The 16255-nt window shown below is 45.1% G+C and overlaps 1 protein-coding gene across 1 annotated transcript; it reads left to right on the top strand.

The window, feature by feature from the left end:
• Window positions 1–36: 36 nt before the first annotated feature.
• On the top strand, window positions 37–12933 carry LOC146172846 (ATP synthase F(0) complex subunit g, mitochondrial-like). The gene is made up of 2 exons (XM_084584921.1): window positions 37–175; window positions 12508–12933. The coding sequence occupies exon 2, from the start codon at window positions 12540–12542 to the stop codon at window positions 12828–12830; it is 291 nt and encodes a 96-aa protein (XP_084441047.1). The 5' UTR covers window positions 37–175; window positions 12508–12539; the 3' UTR covers window positions 12831–12933.
• Window positions 12934–16255: the final 3322 nt, after the last annotated feature.

Below are 16255 nucleotides of genomic sequence, written 5' to 3'. Positions count from 1 at the left end.
AACAACAATAAAATATGTATAAATATTTTGTTATTATAAGCATTTAAATGTGTAATTAAAGCTTGTTTTACTAGCGCCACAGCAGACACACATGTTAGGGCTTGCAATCGCGCCTAACACCACGCTGGCCTTGCCCTTGCGTAGAGGACGTGAGGTCGGTTTCCGAAGTCATTTGGTAAGTTTTGGAGTTTTGTACCTATGACTGTTGAAATAATTTTGATGGTTTTACGTCCAGAAGATACTTTGCTGCCAAAACGCTGCTTCGCAGTTCTGGATGTCACGATGTGATGCGCGTATTGTTGCTTTGACTCATCAGCACACCGACGGTTTTCTGTAGGTCGCAGATTCTAACAATATCTTACATTGTAAGCCGGTTCTCCTCTCGTTTCCCCGCCGCTGGCGCACCCTTATGTACTCTGAAAGCGTTATATATTCGCCGTGTCTTCTAAACGAAGGACAACCGGCGTGGCCATATCTCGCCAGCGTTCATAAGCGAGCTAGTTGACGTGCAGAACAGTGCAGGCTAGAAATCTTTCCAACCTTTCACAATTTCGAACTAGTTGCCTGTGCAGGCCGGATTGTAACTTTTGCAAGCTGAGTATTGTTTATTTACTCGCCAGGTTTGGACGATAAAACCAAGTGCGTTTGATAATCCCGACCGTTCGAAAGTAAAGGAACACAGGTCCGTTCGGTTCAGCTGCAGCATCGGCACCGGCAGCTTCCTAAACGAATGGTAGAGCGCAGGCCGGATCGTCCGCTAGCGTTGGCGTCGCCAACAAGCTGCGGTCGGCTGTGGGTAACTCGCGTCAATCGATGCCAACGTCTCAGTTAACTTGATTAATTTTAAAATAGCACATGACAAGGAAGTTTTGCCATTAACCAGTCACAATGCTTTTGGCCTGCGCGTTGCAAGCGAAAAGACCTCAGTTAATTATTCCACTTGTCAACAAGAACGCGATTCTAGCATGTGCACCATGCGACAGCTGGCACGAAGTGCATACAACTTTTACTGATCACGATTGAAGTGCTTACTTGTTATAGGCATGGCTTGAAATACGCGTCGTTTTTTTTTGTTTTTTTTTTTTTTTTTGGGGGGGGGGGCATACATGGGCACTGCCGTTCTCACTGACTATGATCACAACACGCAAGCCATCGTCACGCAAGCTGTCATCTGCTTTCATGCGGCGGCTGCAGCTGCACCGTTTCGGCACTGGCCGCTGAGGAAGTGCTTAGTTTTGTGAACTTTCGTGAACTTGACCTGCACGACGTCTACACTTTTTGAAACGAACGACGTGGTGCAGAGGGCGCCATGTTGCATCACTGAAACAAATGGCGAAGTGCAGCACCACGTGAACCAGTTCACGCAGGGCAGGTGAAACGAACGGACCAAACGGGCTAATGGAGCACATGCAGTGCGTTGCACAATTGCGTGCGCCCCGTAGCATGCTTCTTCCAGTTTTACCGCTGAATTCTTGCAGCTCGAATTTTGCAATAAAATGACATTTGGTCATCACTACTTTTTTACACCAAATTTGCTTCAGGTATGTGCTTGGGGATAGACAAGCGGATGTTTGCATGGTTTGTGACGGCGGCTAAGCATAACAATGGTGGTGGTGATGGTGGCATACCCTGTGTACCGCTTGGTTCATGAGGCATGCCGCATGATTAAACCAGAAAAAGAAAAAAAGAAAAGTTATGGTCATAAACTATCTGTTCGTTGCAACAATGGTGTCAACACAAGTGGTGAAAACACGTAACTGCAACACAATGTGTCCGAGTGCCACCAGGTCGCCAAGCAGTGTCTTTTCTAGAGCAATGCATGCCTGTCCGAATCCAAGCGCATCCGCCAGTTAAGTGGTGATCGCGTCAGCTTGTAGTTCCGTGCATTCAATTACCACATGTTTCAGCGTTTCTTCCATCGCATCGCACAAAGGACATTCAGTCCGAAGACTGACAGTGAAACAAGCCCGCCACACACGTGTTCTGTGCGCATCGCAGTGTGTCTCCACCAGTAGTCTGCTGCTAATAGAGAATTGTCGAGGTACTCCACTTCTTAATGACCTGTTTCGCCTCGACATATAGCGCCAGCTGCCTGCACCCACTCGACAGTCCGCTGGAACTTCAAGCAGATAGTTAGGAGACTGTACCGTTCGCAAAGACCCCATGCCCGTTTTGTCCAGCGGGTGGTGCAGCTGGTGTAAAGGCATGGGTCCACACTTGACGGGCAAGATGTGCGTCTTTTAAACATGCGAGCCTCTGCTCAAAAAGAAATTTGATCACAGCCTCCTGCACCACAAAGCCAGGCCATTCTATTTCTCCCTGGATGGCTTCCACCGCGACATGTTTCTGCACACCAAGGGCAAGCCTACCAGCATCCCTTTGGCATCTCCCGAGAAATTTTCTCGTTCCAGCGGACACGCACAATACTGCGTTGCCGTAAGTCAACCCCGAGACGGCCACCATCTTCCAAAGCCCCCTCACCACTTCGTACCTATTAAACAACCAGAGTGCTTGCATAAGACTCATCTGCAGAGTGCCGCCTGTGCTCGCCCTACTGTCTGATCTGCTGGCCGTCCTGGTTAGCTCAGTCGGTAGAGTGACTGCCCCGGAAAGGCGGTGGTCCCAGGTCTGATTCCCGGATCAGGACTAATTTTTCTTTAATTACGAAGTTTCTGAGTAAGCTTTACAGCTTTCCTTTGTAGCCGTATGGCTGTGCTTGGTTGGATGCCAATGGGCAATTACTCCATTATTACAAATTTACTCCATCCTGGGGGATTCCCCTAAATATTCGATGCACATGTACACTTCTGCCCTGCAGACACCACTCCCCATACCATCACACCACACTTAGACTGGTTAAGCTGCAGGCCTGAGGTCCTGCATCAAAGCCTCTGTAGATCGTCCGCACTGTCTGCAAAGAGGGCAATGTCATCCGCATACATTAGCGCAGGGATCTGCCGCACCACCTGCTGCACCTGCTCTCTGTGCCATAGCGTGAAACCACACTGTGAAGCCTTAAGCTTCTGTGTGACCCCCACCACGTATAGCATAAAAGTAGTGGTGATAAGGGGCACCTCTATCGAAGACCCCGTTTGATGCTGCCCATTCCACCTTTACTATTAAGCCTGTGTACAGGACCTCAAGGAGCTGCGTAGCTTCGTCACCAAGGCCTATTTCCCTCAGTATACATCAAAGGGTGGAAATGTGCACACTGTCATACACCTTGCAAATGTCTAGAAAGGCCACACACAGTGAGATACGAGTCTGCTCGGCAATCTCAATGCAATGAGTCAGAACATAGCAGTTATCTTCAATTTGCCGCCCAGTCCATGAACCAGCCAGAAACTCCTTAAGAACCCTTTTCAGTTTAGCCCATCTCTGTAACCTTTCCCGTAGAACCTGGACACACATTCATTTAAGCGCTTGGGTGACGGCAATCGGTCTATATACCTTATGCGAAATTGCTGCCATCTATCAGACCTTCAGCGAACCACGCTACGCAACGCCATGTTGAAGGGTTGAGCGAGCCTACAGCGGTACTGCGGCTGCTGCCGTCGTACTAGCTTAGTCAGTTTAGGGCTGTAGTTTTCGGGCTATTTGCTCACAGTCAGAGCAAAAAAAAAAAAAAAAAAGAAAAACGGAAGAATGGACGATGCACTTGTGCACGCTGCCTAGATTCCCATTTTACTTACAAAGCAGCACTGTGCTGCCAAAACTTCTTGTGAACGGCAACATTTGCATAGCTACAAAGGACAAAACCTGCGTTACCACTTCTGATTCCCCTCTCTACTCCAACGCATTCCTTAGTGCACTACTCAAATACGCCTCCATGAATAATTTTGGTATTGCTTCCGGGTATAAAACACGTCTGCGATGTGATTGCACTGTGTTAGCCGCTGCTGAAGGCTTTAGAGTCCAGCGCGGGCCATGTCATCATGTTACTGCACCCACCGCTCGACCTCGATTGTTGGCTTTCTGTAGTTAGTTGTGCGAATATGCGTGGACGAAGGAGCTTGATATTGTTTTTAATACAGTCAAACCCAGATATATCGAACTCGAAGGGAGTCTCGAAATAGTTCAATATATTTATAATTCGATATACAGAAATCAGCTTGAGACGCCGCTTGCGGTCATGAAAGATGGTACCGCATTTGTCGTGTAATCAACCCACTCGCATAATGAACCCTCCATCCACTTTTGCCGCCGAGAATATAAAAAAAAAAAAAAAAAAGCCTTCGTCGGTGGCGCATTCCTCCGTTTCACCCACCCCATCCACAGCTCATTGGCAGCGCGCCTAGATGTTGTGTAGCGATAACATCAGGGGTGTTTATTTTTTTACTATACTTTGGGTATTAGCTCCTGTGGTGACAGGGAGTGAACTTGGCAGAGTGCCAGTGATGGCTTGATTGCACAAGCCTGGTTCGATTTATCATGCCGCGTTTTGGGCAGGCGGAGTCCACTGCCACAAAATCATTGGAAAGCGGGGTAGCTGCAAATGTGGTTTGAAGGGAACAATGCTAACAGTCAGTGTCATGATCGCAGCTGACCGCATGCTTTTGCCAATTCATGGATGCAAGGATGGACGACTCTCACAAAAAAAAAAAGCCGCTTAACGTCTGCAGCCACCCATAGCTTATGCTACGCCACATGTTTAGAATGACAAAGATGGACGACTCGCAAAAAACAAAAATCGCCACTTCTTAACGTTCACAGCCGCCATAGCTTACGCTACGCCGCACGTTCAGCACGACGAAAAAAATAGATGACACAAAAAAAAAAAGACACAGGTGAAACTCCCATAGGGAACGTTCTAGATAAAATCGTCACATGACATGCTGCTATATGCTGATGATATAACAATCTGGATTGAGGCGGCTGCCCTGGACCAACGTTTATAGATCCTTTTCAGTTCCGTATCTCCTCGGCGCGCCCGCTGGGAGCAGGCTGACCGCCGGCGCTACTGTCGACCTTTGCGCCAGGGAAGAGCGTCACCTGCTACAGAAGCACCGTGCTCCACTCTGCTTCCCGAACTGCACTGAAGCGTTGCTCGCGTTTTATGGCGTCATCTGTGTTTTACAGGTTTATGGACTTGAGTGCTGTGACAGTAAGGACAATGGCTGCTTAGAAAAAAATGGGCATCTGCGATAATTATCGCTTTGGGCAGAACAGTCACTTTTTTGCATGTGCATTTCGTCATTTGGTTTTCATGCCTGTGTACATATACATGTACATATACACGTGCAAACAATGGCAGGTACCGCCGTGTGCTCCAGCACTTAACGGTGATTCATTTTACCAGTCGCGTTAGGTGTTAAACGATAGGTTATGCAAATACTCCGGTCGAAAATTCGTCGGCGTAGTAGTTGTAGTCCGCACCGTGCTTCGGAAATAATAGGGGGTCTGAGCGAAAGAAATCATACCGTGGTAACCCTTGGTTCTAGTAATTGATGACCGATTGGTTAGTGGTTTGTGATAGATGATAGTGAGTTAACGAAATCACTGAAGCTAGCTGAACGGAGAATTAAAGAAATTGAAAAAAATATGAAGAAGGGGGTAATGGAAGCCAATGCTCTATGATGCTAATTAAGTAAATTTCAGTGTGCAATTGATCAATTAAATAACAAATAGTTGAAAAATGAACATGCATTAAGAGATGTACTGCTCAGAATGGAAAGAGAATGCTAGCAGATAAGTATCGGTGAGTAAAAATTGTAAAAATAAAAAAAAATTAAACGCTATACGCCATGCGCAGCGCCTATTCGCCGCGAGATCGACCTAGAAGTGGCGCCCCCGTCACTCCAGTAGTGTGGATCGGCAACCGGCGGCGCTCGCAGAAATGCACGCTGCGTAGGTCTGCTTCCGAGTTTACGGCGGGTTTGTTGGCGATGAAAATGTGTCTTCTGCAGTGTTTCTGCAATATTGCAGAAAAAAAATCCAAGGATTTCGCCAATGCAGCAGAATAAGAGCGGATTTTAGGAAAACAAAGCACGCAACCACCAGTCTTCTAGATTTACTTTGCACATTTCTTGCGCTGTCCCGCGCTCACGCGCCTAATGCTTGGGACTGCCTAATGACAGCTTTGTTTTTCTGATCGACTTTTAAACAGTTTGCGCGTGTCTCATGCGAGTGAGACCAGCGAATTTAGTGTCAAGCCCACGCAGATACCTGCAGTACTTTAGATTGAATCGATGCAGCCTGGTTCATTATATCGTACTTGACTCGAGGATTAAGCTGGTTAAATGTAGCACTGGCAGCGCACTGCATGGCGAGTTGCTTTAGACTGAGTGCACATCAGCTCTGGCCCAGACAACCACGCACAAGTATTCCCCAAAAATGAGATCACGCCGACACTATACAGGAAACCTCGCCGCACAGGAAAGCTGATTGTTCACGTGTACAGCGCTGAGTGGATTGAATTTGCCGAGATGCTTTTTGCGGCCACTGTCATAGAATGTGATAGTGTATTACTGCATGCGCCACTAACTGTAAATGATTTCCTGAAACCGAGGAAAGTATAAGGGATTTCTGATGTGTGTGATGTTAATATATAACAGTAAATTAGTAGTGAAATTATTTCGTTTTGCAATGCCAATAAATTTCACCGTGTGAGAGAATTTACAATAATCAGCGAATAATTTTCAGTAACCTTAAAATGCAAACTACGAACTACTCACTGCGACGTCGTTATAAACTGCGCATGGGCACTGTCATGCTCTGGAAAGCAATTTTACAGGCTGAAAATATCTTTATTACTGATTATTTAGCAGTGACTAAATCTTATGCTAAGTAAAATATTAGGGTTACTTCCAAAACAGATGCCGGATATAAATCTATTCCGAAGGAAATGGAGGTCATCTTATCATGCGACTATAAAGATGTATTTATTCCCGAACTAAACACTGATATTTAAGCCCGCGTGAAGCTGTTTTACTCCCCTTGTCAGAAACGACGAGTTTACGCAGAAGACAGCACTTGGACGAAAAGGGATTTTAATGATTATAATAGGCTACCAGTAAAGTACATTAATCTAGGTGTATTATGTAATATTTAGTGTAACAATTAGGTGCAGGGAATATGTTTTTCAAACATTCGAGCATTTCTCTAAAGCAAAATGTGCTCACTAAAACTTTTACGAATGCACAGAAGCCTTCAACAAAAAAAAAAAAAAGCATATTGGTCCGGGTTGAACGCATGGAAGCGGCATCAGCTATGACGGATGATTGCAGAGGCTGGTTTTGGTGTCCTTTCTTTTTTTTTTTTCATTATTAACACCACATTTACCACGTGGGATTGTTTATTGTGCAGTCAAATCCCACAGCAGAGGAGCGCCTTTTGAAACGGTTGTGATTGAATCCCCCCGTTCTCGAAACCAGCAGTCGAGCGGCCTAACCACTGAGACACCGCGACGGAGGTTTAAAAGCAAACAGAAAAAAAAAATACTCGCACAACTCTATCGTGAATACAGAAGGCATAGTAGGCATAGAGTGGTCTGTTCAAACTGCATTCTGCTATATGAAGCAGTCTGCGGTGGCATATGTTTTAGTAGCTGCGGTATTCCAAACAGAAACGGGAATATGCGATTTCTGAGCGTTTGCATTAACTTTTATTGACGGCAGCGACCTGTTTTGCTTTGACACGGCGGTAACGACAGTACCACTTCATTTGAGACATTGCATGTCAAAGGATCTCAAGCGCCGAAGACCGCGATGGATGATGTCCTTATCCAAGCATGACATGCTCGATACGGACAAGTATTTTTTTTTTAATGAAGCGTGGGGTTATAGACTGTTCATATTTATTTTGCAAGAGGCAGATAGGTAAGCAAAAGCTCACAGGAACTGCGAAACAAAAACACTCCTGTACACGCCGCATGCGCGCTCGTAAATCACTGCGGGCTGGCACGCGACGCGAAAACGCATCCACACTGAGTAGGTTTCGCCACTGAGCCGCAAGGTGGCGACTCTGCTCGATCTCGAGGCCAATAGGGGCGCCACTGAAAGCCGCGTAGCGGCGGCCGTCGGAACCCGAGGCGGGCCTCATGTGGCAAGCGTGGCCGTGGTGCGTGCGTGCGATCTGCCGTTTGTGCGCGTCTCGTGGGCACTTCCGCAGTGACAGTGCGCGCAAGGGGATCGCACTTTATAATAGTGGACATGTGTTCAATATCACGGCTGTCTAGAACTACATCGCCTCCATATGCACCAAGTGTCTCCTGCAGACGAGCGTCAACACGGTTGCGTACGAAGTGGAGCTCATTTTGAGTGCCCCGCGTTCATTACAACGCCACGCTAATTCGTTCATTCCTTGACCTATGAACCAATGTTCTTTCTTTGCTTAATGGCACACGTTTGCTTCGTTTACATGCAATATATTGCTACAGTAAACTAGGCAGCATCGTCGACACTGCGAGCGGTTTCGTACCGGTGCGACCGCAGGAAAAGCCAGCGAGCCTGCAAATTAGCATTCTGAGCATCAGAAAAATAGCGCATATTGGGCTCCTGTAGCAAGAGTTCAGATTTTTCATGCTTGTGCTTTACCACAGCCTGTGCAGCATGGATTTCACATATTCGGTCGTCAAAAAGGCAGAGGGGGTAGGTAATTTCACGGGGGAGTGAGATATCAGCAGAGATAATATCTGAAAAGCTGCATCACAGGTTAGCCAAGAGCATATTAGATTTAAATTTTATATCCTATTTTATTATTGTAGTATCATCTTCATTTCATTTGTATCCCCCTCGCGCCCAACTGCAGAATTACAGCGCGCTTTATAACAAGCTCTAGAGCCCTTAGTCTGAATAGCTAGTGCATTGACATGTTACGTTTTCTCTCTAGTCTTCAAAGTAATTGCATGACAAGTTTCAAAACGCATAATGGCAAATTTCTGTTTAATAACCCGCCGCAGTGGCCCAGGCTACTGAGGAGGATCGAGTTATCGGGACTGAAGTCGACCGCACCCCCTGCGTTTAGGTGGAGGCGAAACGCTAAATGCAACCATGTGCTGTGCGATGTCAATGCGCGCTAAAAATCGTCTTTCTAAGTGTTTCACATATCTAATGTGTATTGTACCTTCCCGGCTAGCAGATGCGACCAAGTTTAAACAAGAAGTGTTCACGGAAGGTGCAATGACAAGCAGAAAACACTGAAAACATAGTTATCATTCAGCCCTGTCACACGGCAAATTTAATGCCTTTTCAATCGAATGACGCTCGTTTAAAATATTTGTTTGCTGCTACACGAGAAAATATGACAATCGATGAAAACGACATCAGGTATCGAATCAGTTTGAGGTACTCATCCAAATACGATCAACGAGGAAATGTGTTATGTTGACGCCAGAGACTCGGTGAGAAGATACACCTAAAATAAACTACAAAAGTGCCACCTGCATCAAATACTACTGTGCTCGTATAATTTTGCAGCTAGTCATTTCTGTGAAATATGCCGAATAGCATCGTAAAAAAAAGAAAAAGAAAAAAACTGGCACCCATCGCTGCCAGCCAACCCGTAGCCACCACACTCAGCGCGGGCGGAACAGGTTGCTCCTGCTGCCGCGGTCCGTCGGCGCCGTGTTGCCGAGGATTTCTTTCGCCACCTTCAGAAAAGCGTGCTCTGTTCATCTTAAATAATACGCGCTTAGTTTGAGGAAGGAATCTAAAACAATTACCTTTACTCAGGATCGCTGTTATGTAACGAGATTTGGAAGAAGTGATAACAGCATTACAAGCAAATTTGAGCTTTTAGCAGCTGCCGTCGGTGTGACGCAGCTCATCCGATTTCGTTCTCTAGCTCCGCTGCTAAGGCGTCGCCGATGTTACACCTTCCGTCTACTGTAATACAATTTGTGAGACAATTGAACTGATAGTAAGGCAGGTTTATGAATAGGAAATTTACTATTTTCAAAGCACTTCCAGCTACGGCTTTTATTCGAAACCGTTTAGGCGTTTAGGCCTAGCGACGACTAGGGCCTAGCACACGGCCAAAGCGCCCTTCGCGGGCAGCGTCATTGAGGTAAGCTCGCGGCATCCGATGTGGCAAGTGTTACGAATTTGCCGTATGCTTTTTTGATGAGGCTAAGCTAGAACATTTTTTGACGACCTTATTATGCCGAGCGAACGATCTGGCGAAAACATACGGGAGTTAATGGGACTGTAGTATGCTGCGCCGCAGGGCGATACTCGAATGTTCTATAAAAGCGCCATCGGACAGTACACTAAATACTGCCTAGTTTACGTGTTGCTCTTGACACTTGCTTTAGTGCGGAAAGTGTACGTTGTTGAACCTCGTACGCATTTTGCAGTCGAGCGCAGACGTGCATACCTTCCGTATCCTTTCGTAAACAAACGCTGCCGACACAGCCGCTAACTTCGCAATTGTTAATCCTATCAAGAGGTTAGTTACAAGGTATGCAAGATATGAATGTCAATTTAAAGGCTGCTTTCGTTTACAGCGCCGTCATCTTCGCAACATATTGAAGGCACTCCAATACTTGCGTATCAATTACAGTTACCATAATTTGGAAATGTCATTAGCTTTGGTCGTGTAGAAGCACGTCGAAAAAATGACATTAACCTGAACAAATGTCATTCTGTGCGATTGCTTGCTTTCTGCGTCGAACAGCCGCAATTCACGGCCGCCGTCGTTCTCGTGAAGCATCACTGGAAACTACAAACGTGTTCCTGGCAAGATTTTTATGTGTGTTCAAAATCCCAACTACGCAGCAATTCTTCCTTGATATTGCTAAAGGTTGACAGCGGCATTATATTTGTTAAACCGCGACCAAAGACGAAAACACGACGTGCGCGCATAGATGCTGACATGAACAGCGCCCGACCAAGCTCGCCTACGCTTTGCGGCTTTGGCGACAGGTGGCGTTGCCGGCGCTTTGCGCATCGCCTTTAGCGTCTTACAGCGGAGCATCAGTGTTCCCCTTATTTTTAGATTTTCCGACGTAATCTAGATAGGTTGCCTTGGAACAGTGTGTGTGCTCGCCATGCTAACTCCTTTTTCATCGCGTTCTGTGCAAATGAACATTTTCCTCATCATTATTGTTTTGAGCAATAAAAGACACGCCACCCCAAAAAAAAATTGTGTGAGGCGTACGTGTGCTTTAGCCTCTGACAGTTGATGCCATCTGAACCCGAGGCTTGAGGCTATTAAAGGACTGCCTTATAAAGGATTGACACACCTCCCGTTTTTGGGATATATTCTAACCTGCCGTTCGTGATGTAGACGCAGGTCGATGGTTGAAATCAAGGCAAAAGTACAAAACATATTGCTATTCACGGCCCCCACTCTGTAACAGCAATCCCTGCTCAGGTAAAGAAGTGCAATCCATATTTTGCATCCCATTGTTACCTGGTCCAGGTAAAAGCTTATTCATGGTACGTAAAAAAAAAATGCTATTTCGTTTTGTATTGTGAGCCAGTTTACGGGGAATAAAGATAATCCTACAGCGCACTAGCTCCCACTCATGCTCATGTTTATTATTTAATAACAAATGCCTCGGCCAGTTTTCTCGGAGAGTATTGGCAGTATTGACAGCTTTGAAAGCATTAGATTTGTCGCTACGGCACACTTCGCCACCACTCAGTCCGTATCATCTTTGTTACTATTTGTACAAAAAGTTAATTGGCATAAAGGTCCGTTCGAGTTCGTATTCTCGACTTTTGAAGTCAATCGATAGTTAGTTTGCACATGTAATGCGTTTCTTTTAAGTAACTCTATTAATTCTAGTCGTGCAGTTGAACAGCACTTCCCATTCTGATTCGCTTCCTCATTTTAGTGAAGTTTTCTCCTCGCTGATACCATTGCACCCTGGACATTCTTTTTTTTTTTTTTTTTTTTTCAAAACAAGCATTATGGCACAACGTGTGGCAGACGACGTGCTGGAGGGGCACATACGCTTAACTTTTTTTTTTTTTTTTTTCACGCTCCGCCAATGGCTAGCTCATTTGAGGCGACATATTTCTATTGTAAGCACGGCTGGGGGATATGGCATCTGAGCTTTTTTTTTTTTTCCTTATTTTATTGCTGTTAGGGGCGATAGGGCCTTTCTACCACCTCCTCAAGGGGAAGAGCTCGCGAGAAAAACTCTTGAGCGCGGTGCTTTTTGGTACGCATATTTGCATTGAAAAATGCGCACTCCTGGGGTGCGGTCATTTGTGACGTGGGGTGGAAATGTCTGTTCCCTCTCTTCACAGTGATACTTCCTGGTCGCCTCCGCCAGCCGCGCGCGCCGGAAGTTGTGCCTCCTAACAGCCTTCTATCTCAGTTACTGTAGCCTAACCTTGAATGCTGCATTGTAGCGACCTCCAAACAACTGCTTGAAACCAGTATTTGTTTTTTGGTTCTCTTGACTTTATACACTTTTGGTTTCTTTTGTATGCCTACTTCTCCAGGTTATTGCAATTATGTGAGTGTGTACCATGCAGCCTTTGTCTTTTTTTCCCAAAAATGGTATCCTGAAAACAAAAGGCAGCAATGTTTTCTGACAAGTTGTTCCTATTTCAGTTGAAAAGGAAGTCGGAGCCCAATTCACAGTCATGTCCAAGGCCGTGGCGAACCTGTCCGCTGCCATCATCAAGCATGGCACACCAAGGTTCCAGACCTTCATGAAGTACGCCCGCGTCGAGATGGTGCCGCCGTCCCCACGTGAATTTCCGGAAGTTTTTCGTGGCTTCGGTCAGCTCATCAGCTCAGCAAAGTCCGGTGCATGGAAGAACCTCACAGTCAAGGAGGCCACAGTCAACACACTGATCGGCATGGAGGTCATCTTCTGGTTCTACATTGGCGAGTGCATTGGCAAGCGGAGCCTGATTGGCTATCACGTTTAGGGACCACTTGTTCTGTTTGGCTTAGCAGACATTATGCTAGGTGTTTTCTTTGTTCGTAATCTGAAATAAACATGCCAGTGAACTTAGATTTTCTAGCCAAGTACATTGTGGATTTCATCTCTAATGCCCTAAAGCATAGAGGCTGCGTGCAATGGCTGCAGCATGTTATTTGAAATACTTTCCTGTGGCTATATAACAGGCCGCTGACCCAGACGAATAATTTGTGTACTAAATAAAGTTCATTACTATTACTACTACTACTACTACTACTACTACTACTACTACTACTACTACTACTACTACTACTACTACTACTACTACTACTACTACTGCTACTAGGTCAGCGCATATTAAACAGCCATAGGAGCCCTTCACCGTGGCATCTCCTGTAGCCCATGTGCAGCTTTGATGTGTTAACTTCTCAATATCACACCATTCCAAGTTTGTTCATGGAGGACTAGCGGAGTTGGTGCAGGAAGCACGTGCTTCTTTTCTTTTTCTTTTTTACGTGGAAAGTATGCAAATCCATGAATTTTTTCCATTGTGTTATGGCTGAACGTGGCTTGGGTGGGTAATGGTTTTATCTAGAATGCAGAGCTCTGTACATTCTATGCTGCTTAGTTATGTTCCATCTTTCGGACCATTAAAGCTCAGTGGTAGATTAAAACCCTGTAAAGCCAGAATTCTACTATATTTAATATTCAGATTTAGACATAACCTGGGATTTGTATTTTAATGTCACTATTTCCCGTTGCAGCAGCTACGGCTCACCCCGGGCTATTTATGTTCCTATTTTTGCAACATTTATAGGATCTATATCACAGTCTTTATGACTGGTATGAGTGGAGAGGTCATTGAAACAGCTAAGTAGGCCAACCTTCTACTAGTGATTCCTGCAGGTGCCAGAACAAGCAGTTAAGGAGGAATAATTCACTCAAAACGTTAGGAAAATTGCTTATACAAAGCATTGGTTCTAAAGTGGTGGGTAAACCTGTTTAACACTTTGTCATTAACGTATCTGTACGTTCTCCATTCTTTGTTCATTATCAAACCTAGCAGTTTGGACCAGTGCAGCCATCTACAGCGTAGACCGCTTATGAAAATCCTCACTAAATGAAGGATTGTGGTTTTTTTTTGCTTTTCTCCCACTCAAAATGCATGCCAGGTGGATAGCGTCTGTTTCAAAAATGCCTTATGAAAAGTAACCCACTGAGTGTGCTGCACGCTTAGATTAATTTTAGCGTGTCATGCGCAGCCAGACTACAAAAAATTATCAGTACCGCCTGTGTAGAACTGCTTATGCATTTGTTATCAGTGCGTGCCCAGTCCCGAGAAGGCGGCCACACTGATTCCGCAGTCGCGCCGCACGCAGTATGCCAAAACATTGCTCGACTATTTTTGTTCCCACAGAGAATGCGAAACATCTCGGAATGAGACCTTCTGTTTGAAAATTAAGCCTTGCGTTGGGGTTTGCATAAGAATCCTCATTTTGTGTTTCGTGCACTGTTGTAGCAGTTAACGACATATCTCCGTTCTGCCTCGGCAGGACAACTTTTGTCATCACGAAAATATCGCCTGTCAATAATTGTTTGGCACATGCTCAGGAAGCTAGTCAAGCATCTGTTTCAGTGGTGCCTTGAGGTCTCAATTTGCTGCCATGCGAGAAATGCGGCGCAACCAAACTTGAATGAAGACTCAACCACAATGAGCGTTTGTTTCTGCATACTCTTTTGCTGAAAGAGCGGTGTACAGTCAAGTGAAGAAAAGCATTAGAGAGGTCTTGGTGAAAAATCGTGGTGCAACCCAGGGCCACGGAATAGAGAAAAGTGAGAAAATCGTGTAATCTCTTGCGAAACTAGAGCAACACATGGGGTCTGAAGGAGGATATGTGCGCCATGCTCGGAGTGTGCATTTGTGTTACTCTGTAACGCGTATTGCAATGTGCTATACCACGCAGAGAAAAGTGCTTGCTGTTCCGTGCTGTCGCCGAAGGGATTTTAAAGCTGCACAACTGGTATTCCACTTTGCGTGACTGCGTAATAAGTGGTAGGATTACATTGAGCCCTATGTGAAGCAGACGGGTTGTCAACAAATACCACGTTATATCCAGTTCAGCACTGTAAGCAGTTACGTTGTAAAGGGTCTCCAGTTTATTATCATCTCTCCACCAGGTTTATCTGTTAAAGATAGGGGAGCAGGAGCCTCTGCTGCCTCTCATGAGGGTGTAGTCGTTAGCTACATGCGTGCAATTTTCAAAAGCAGTAGATGCTTCTTAGATACAAGAACTAGAGGTAAAGATTGATGGAGAGTACAGTAATCTGCAATTTGCTGATGACATTGCCTTGCTAAGTAACTCTGTATGAATTGCAAAGAATGATTGAGGACCTAAACAGGAAAAGCAGGAAGGTAGGCCTAAAGGTGAATATGCAGAAGACTAAGGTAACTTTCAACAGCCTCGGGAAGAAACACCAGTTTGCAATAGCCATCAAAGCACTGGAATTGGATTGCAAAACATTTATTTTGTCAGAAAAGGCAAAATGCAGATAATCTGTGCTAGATGGCTGTCAGTCCAAGCAACTGAGCTGACCAACATGGCCTCCCATTGCTCGAGAGTAGAAACTTGTATTAGAGATTCTAGGGGTGGCTTCTTTACACTTTCACGATATGTAATCATAAGTTGCTGTGTCACCGCATAGTGTACATTCCGGGTTGTAATCACTGGGCTAGAATTTCGATAAGTATGGTGTCATGAAGGATTGCATTTGGAGTCTTCTCAGGGTGACCTCCTGCTCCTTATCTGAGGTTTGGCCTGGAGGAATATCCTTTTTTGCAGCTTAAAATCATCCCTCATCATTATCAATCCTTCCGGTGTTGCAAAAATTATAGACTCTCTAAAACTTACATCTTCATCGGCTAAGCTGCTGGGTATGCATATTGTGCACTATTTATGCAACTGTTCAAGGTGTAAATCCCTGTAATGTTAAAGTTAGAACTTGCCCTCTCCTTTTAAGGTAGTTGATCCCAGATATACCGAACAGTCAGAATATCCCCTTGAAAACCCCTTGCAAGGATTTTGGAGTGGTGTTCTCCTTTTCACGTATTTACAAATTTCAAATTGCTTGGTTCGGTCTTGACAACGTAGAGTTCACAGTTCTAAATTTTCATATGTATTAGCATAGTATATGCACTTCATAATTAGTTTTCAGCACTGCATTTTATATGGACAAGCATGAACCACTAGTAATGCCTGTAATAGGAGAAGTTGTCCAAGAAAGAATTTGAGGCAAGGAGATGTAGGTTTTGCACCTTGTCATACTATTATAAAAACTTGGTTAATGTTAAGTATCATTAAATGCAATAGCAATGCCACATTGACATTGTGAACTGTTCATAATTGTAACAAATAATTTTTTGCTACTTAGTGG

Source organism: Amblyomma maculatum, chromosome 11 (assembly GCF_055883805.1).
Source record: "Amblyomma maculatum isolate TAMU_Amacu chromosome 11, ASM5588380v1, whole genome shotgun sequence".
Taxonomy (NCBI): Eukaryota; Metazoa; Arthropoda; class Arachnida; order Ixodida; family Ixodidae; genus Amblyomma; species Amblyomma maculatum.
Note: the sequence above shows the minus strand (reverse complement) of the source record. Positions and strands in the feature narration are given on the sequence as shown.

Excerpts from the sequence above, each read along its gene's own strand:
- LOC146172846 (XM_084584921.1), top strand. The coding sequence starts at position 12,540 with ATGTCCAAGGCCGTGGCGAACCTGTCCGCTGCCATCATCAAGCATGGC.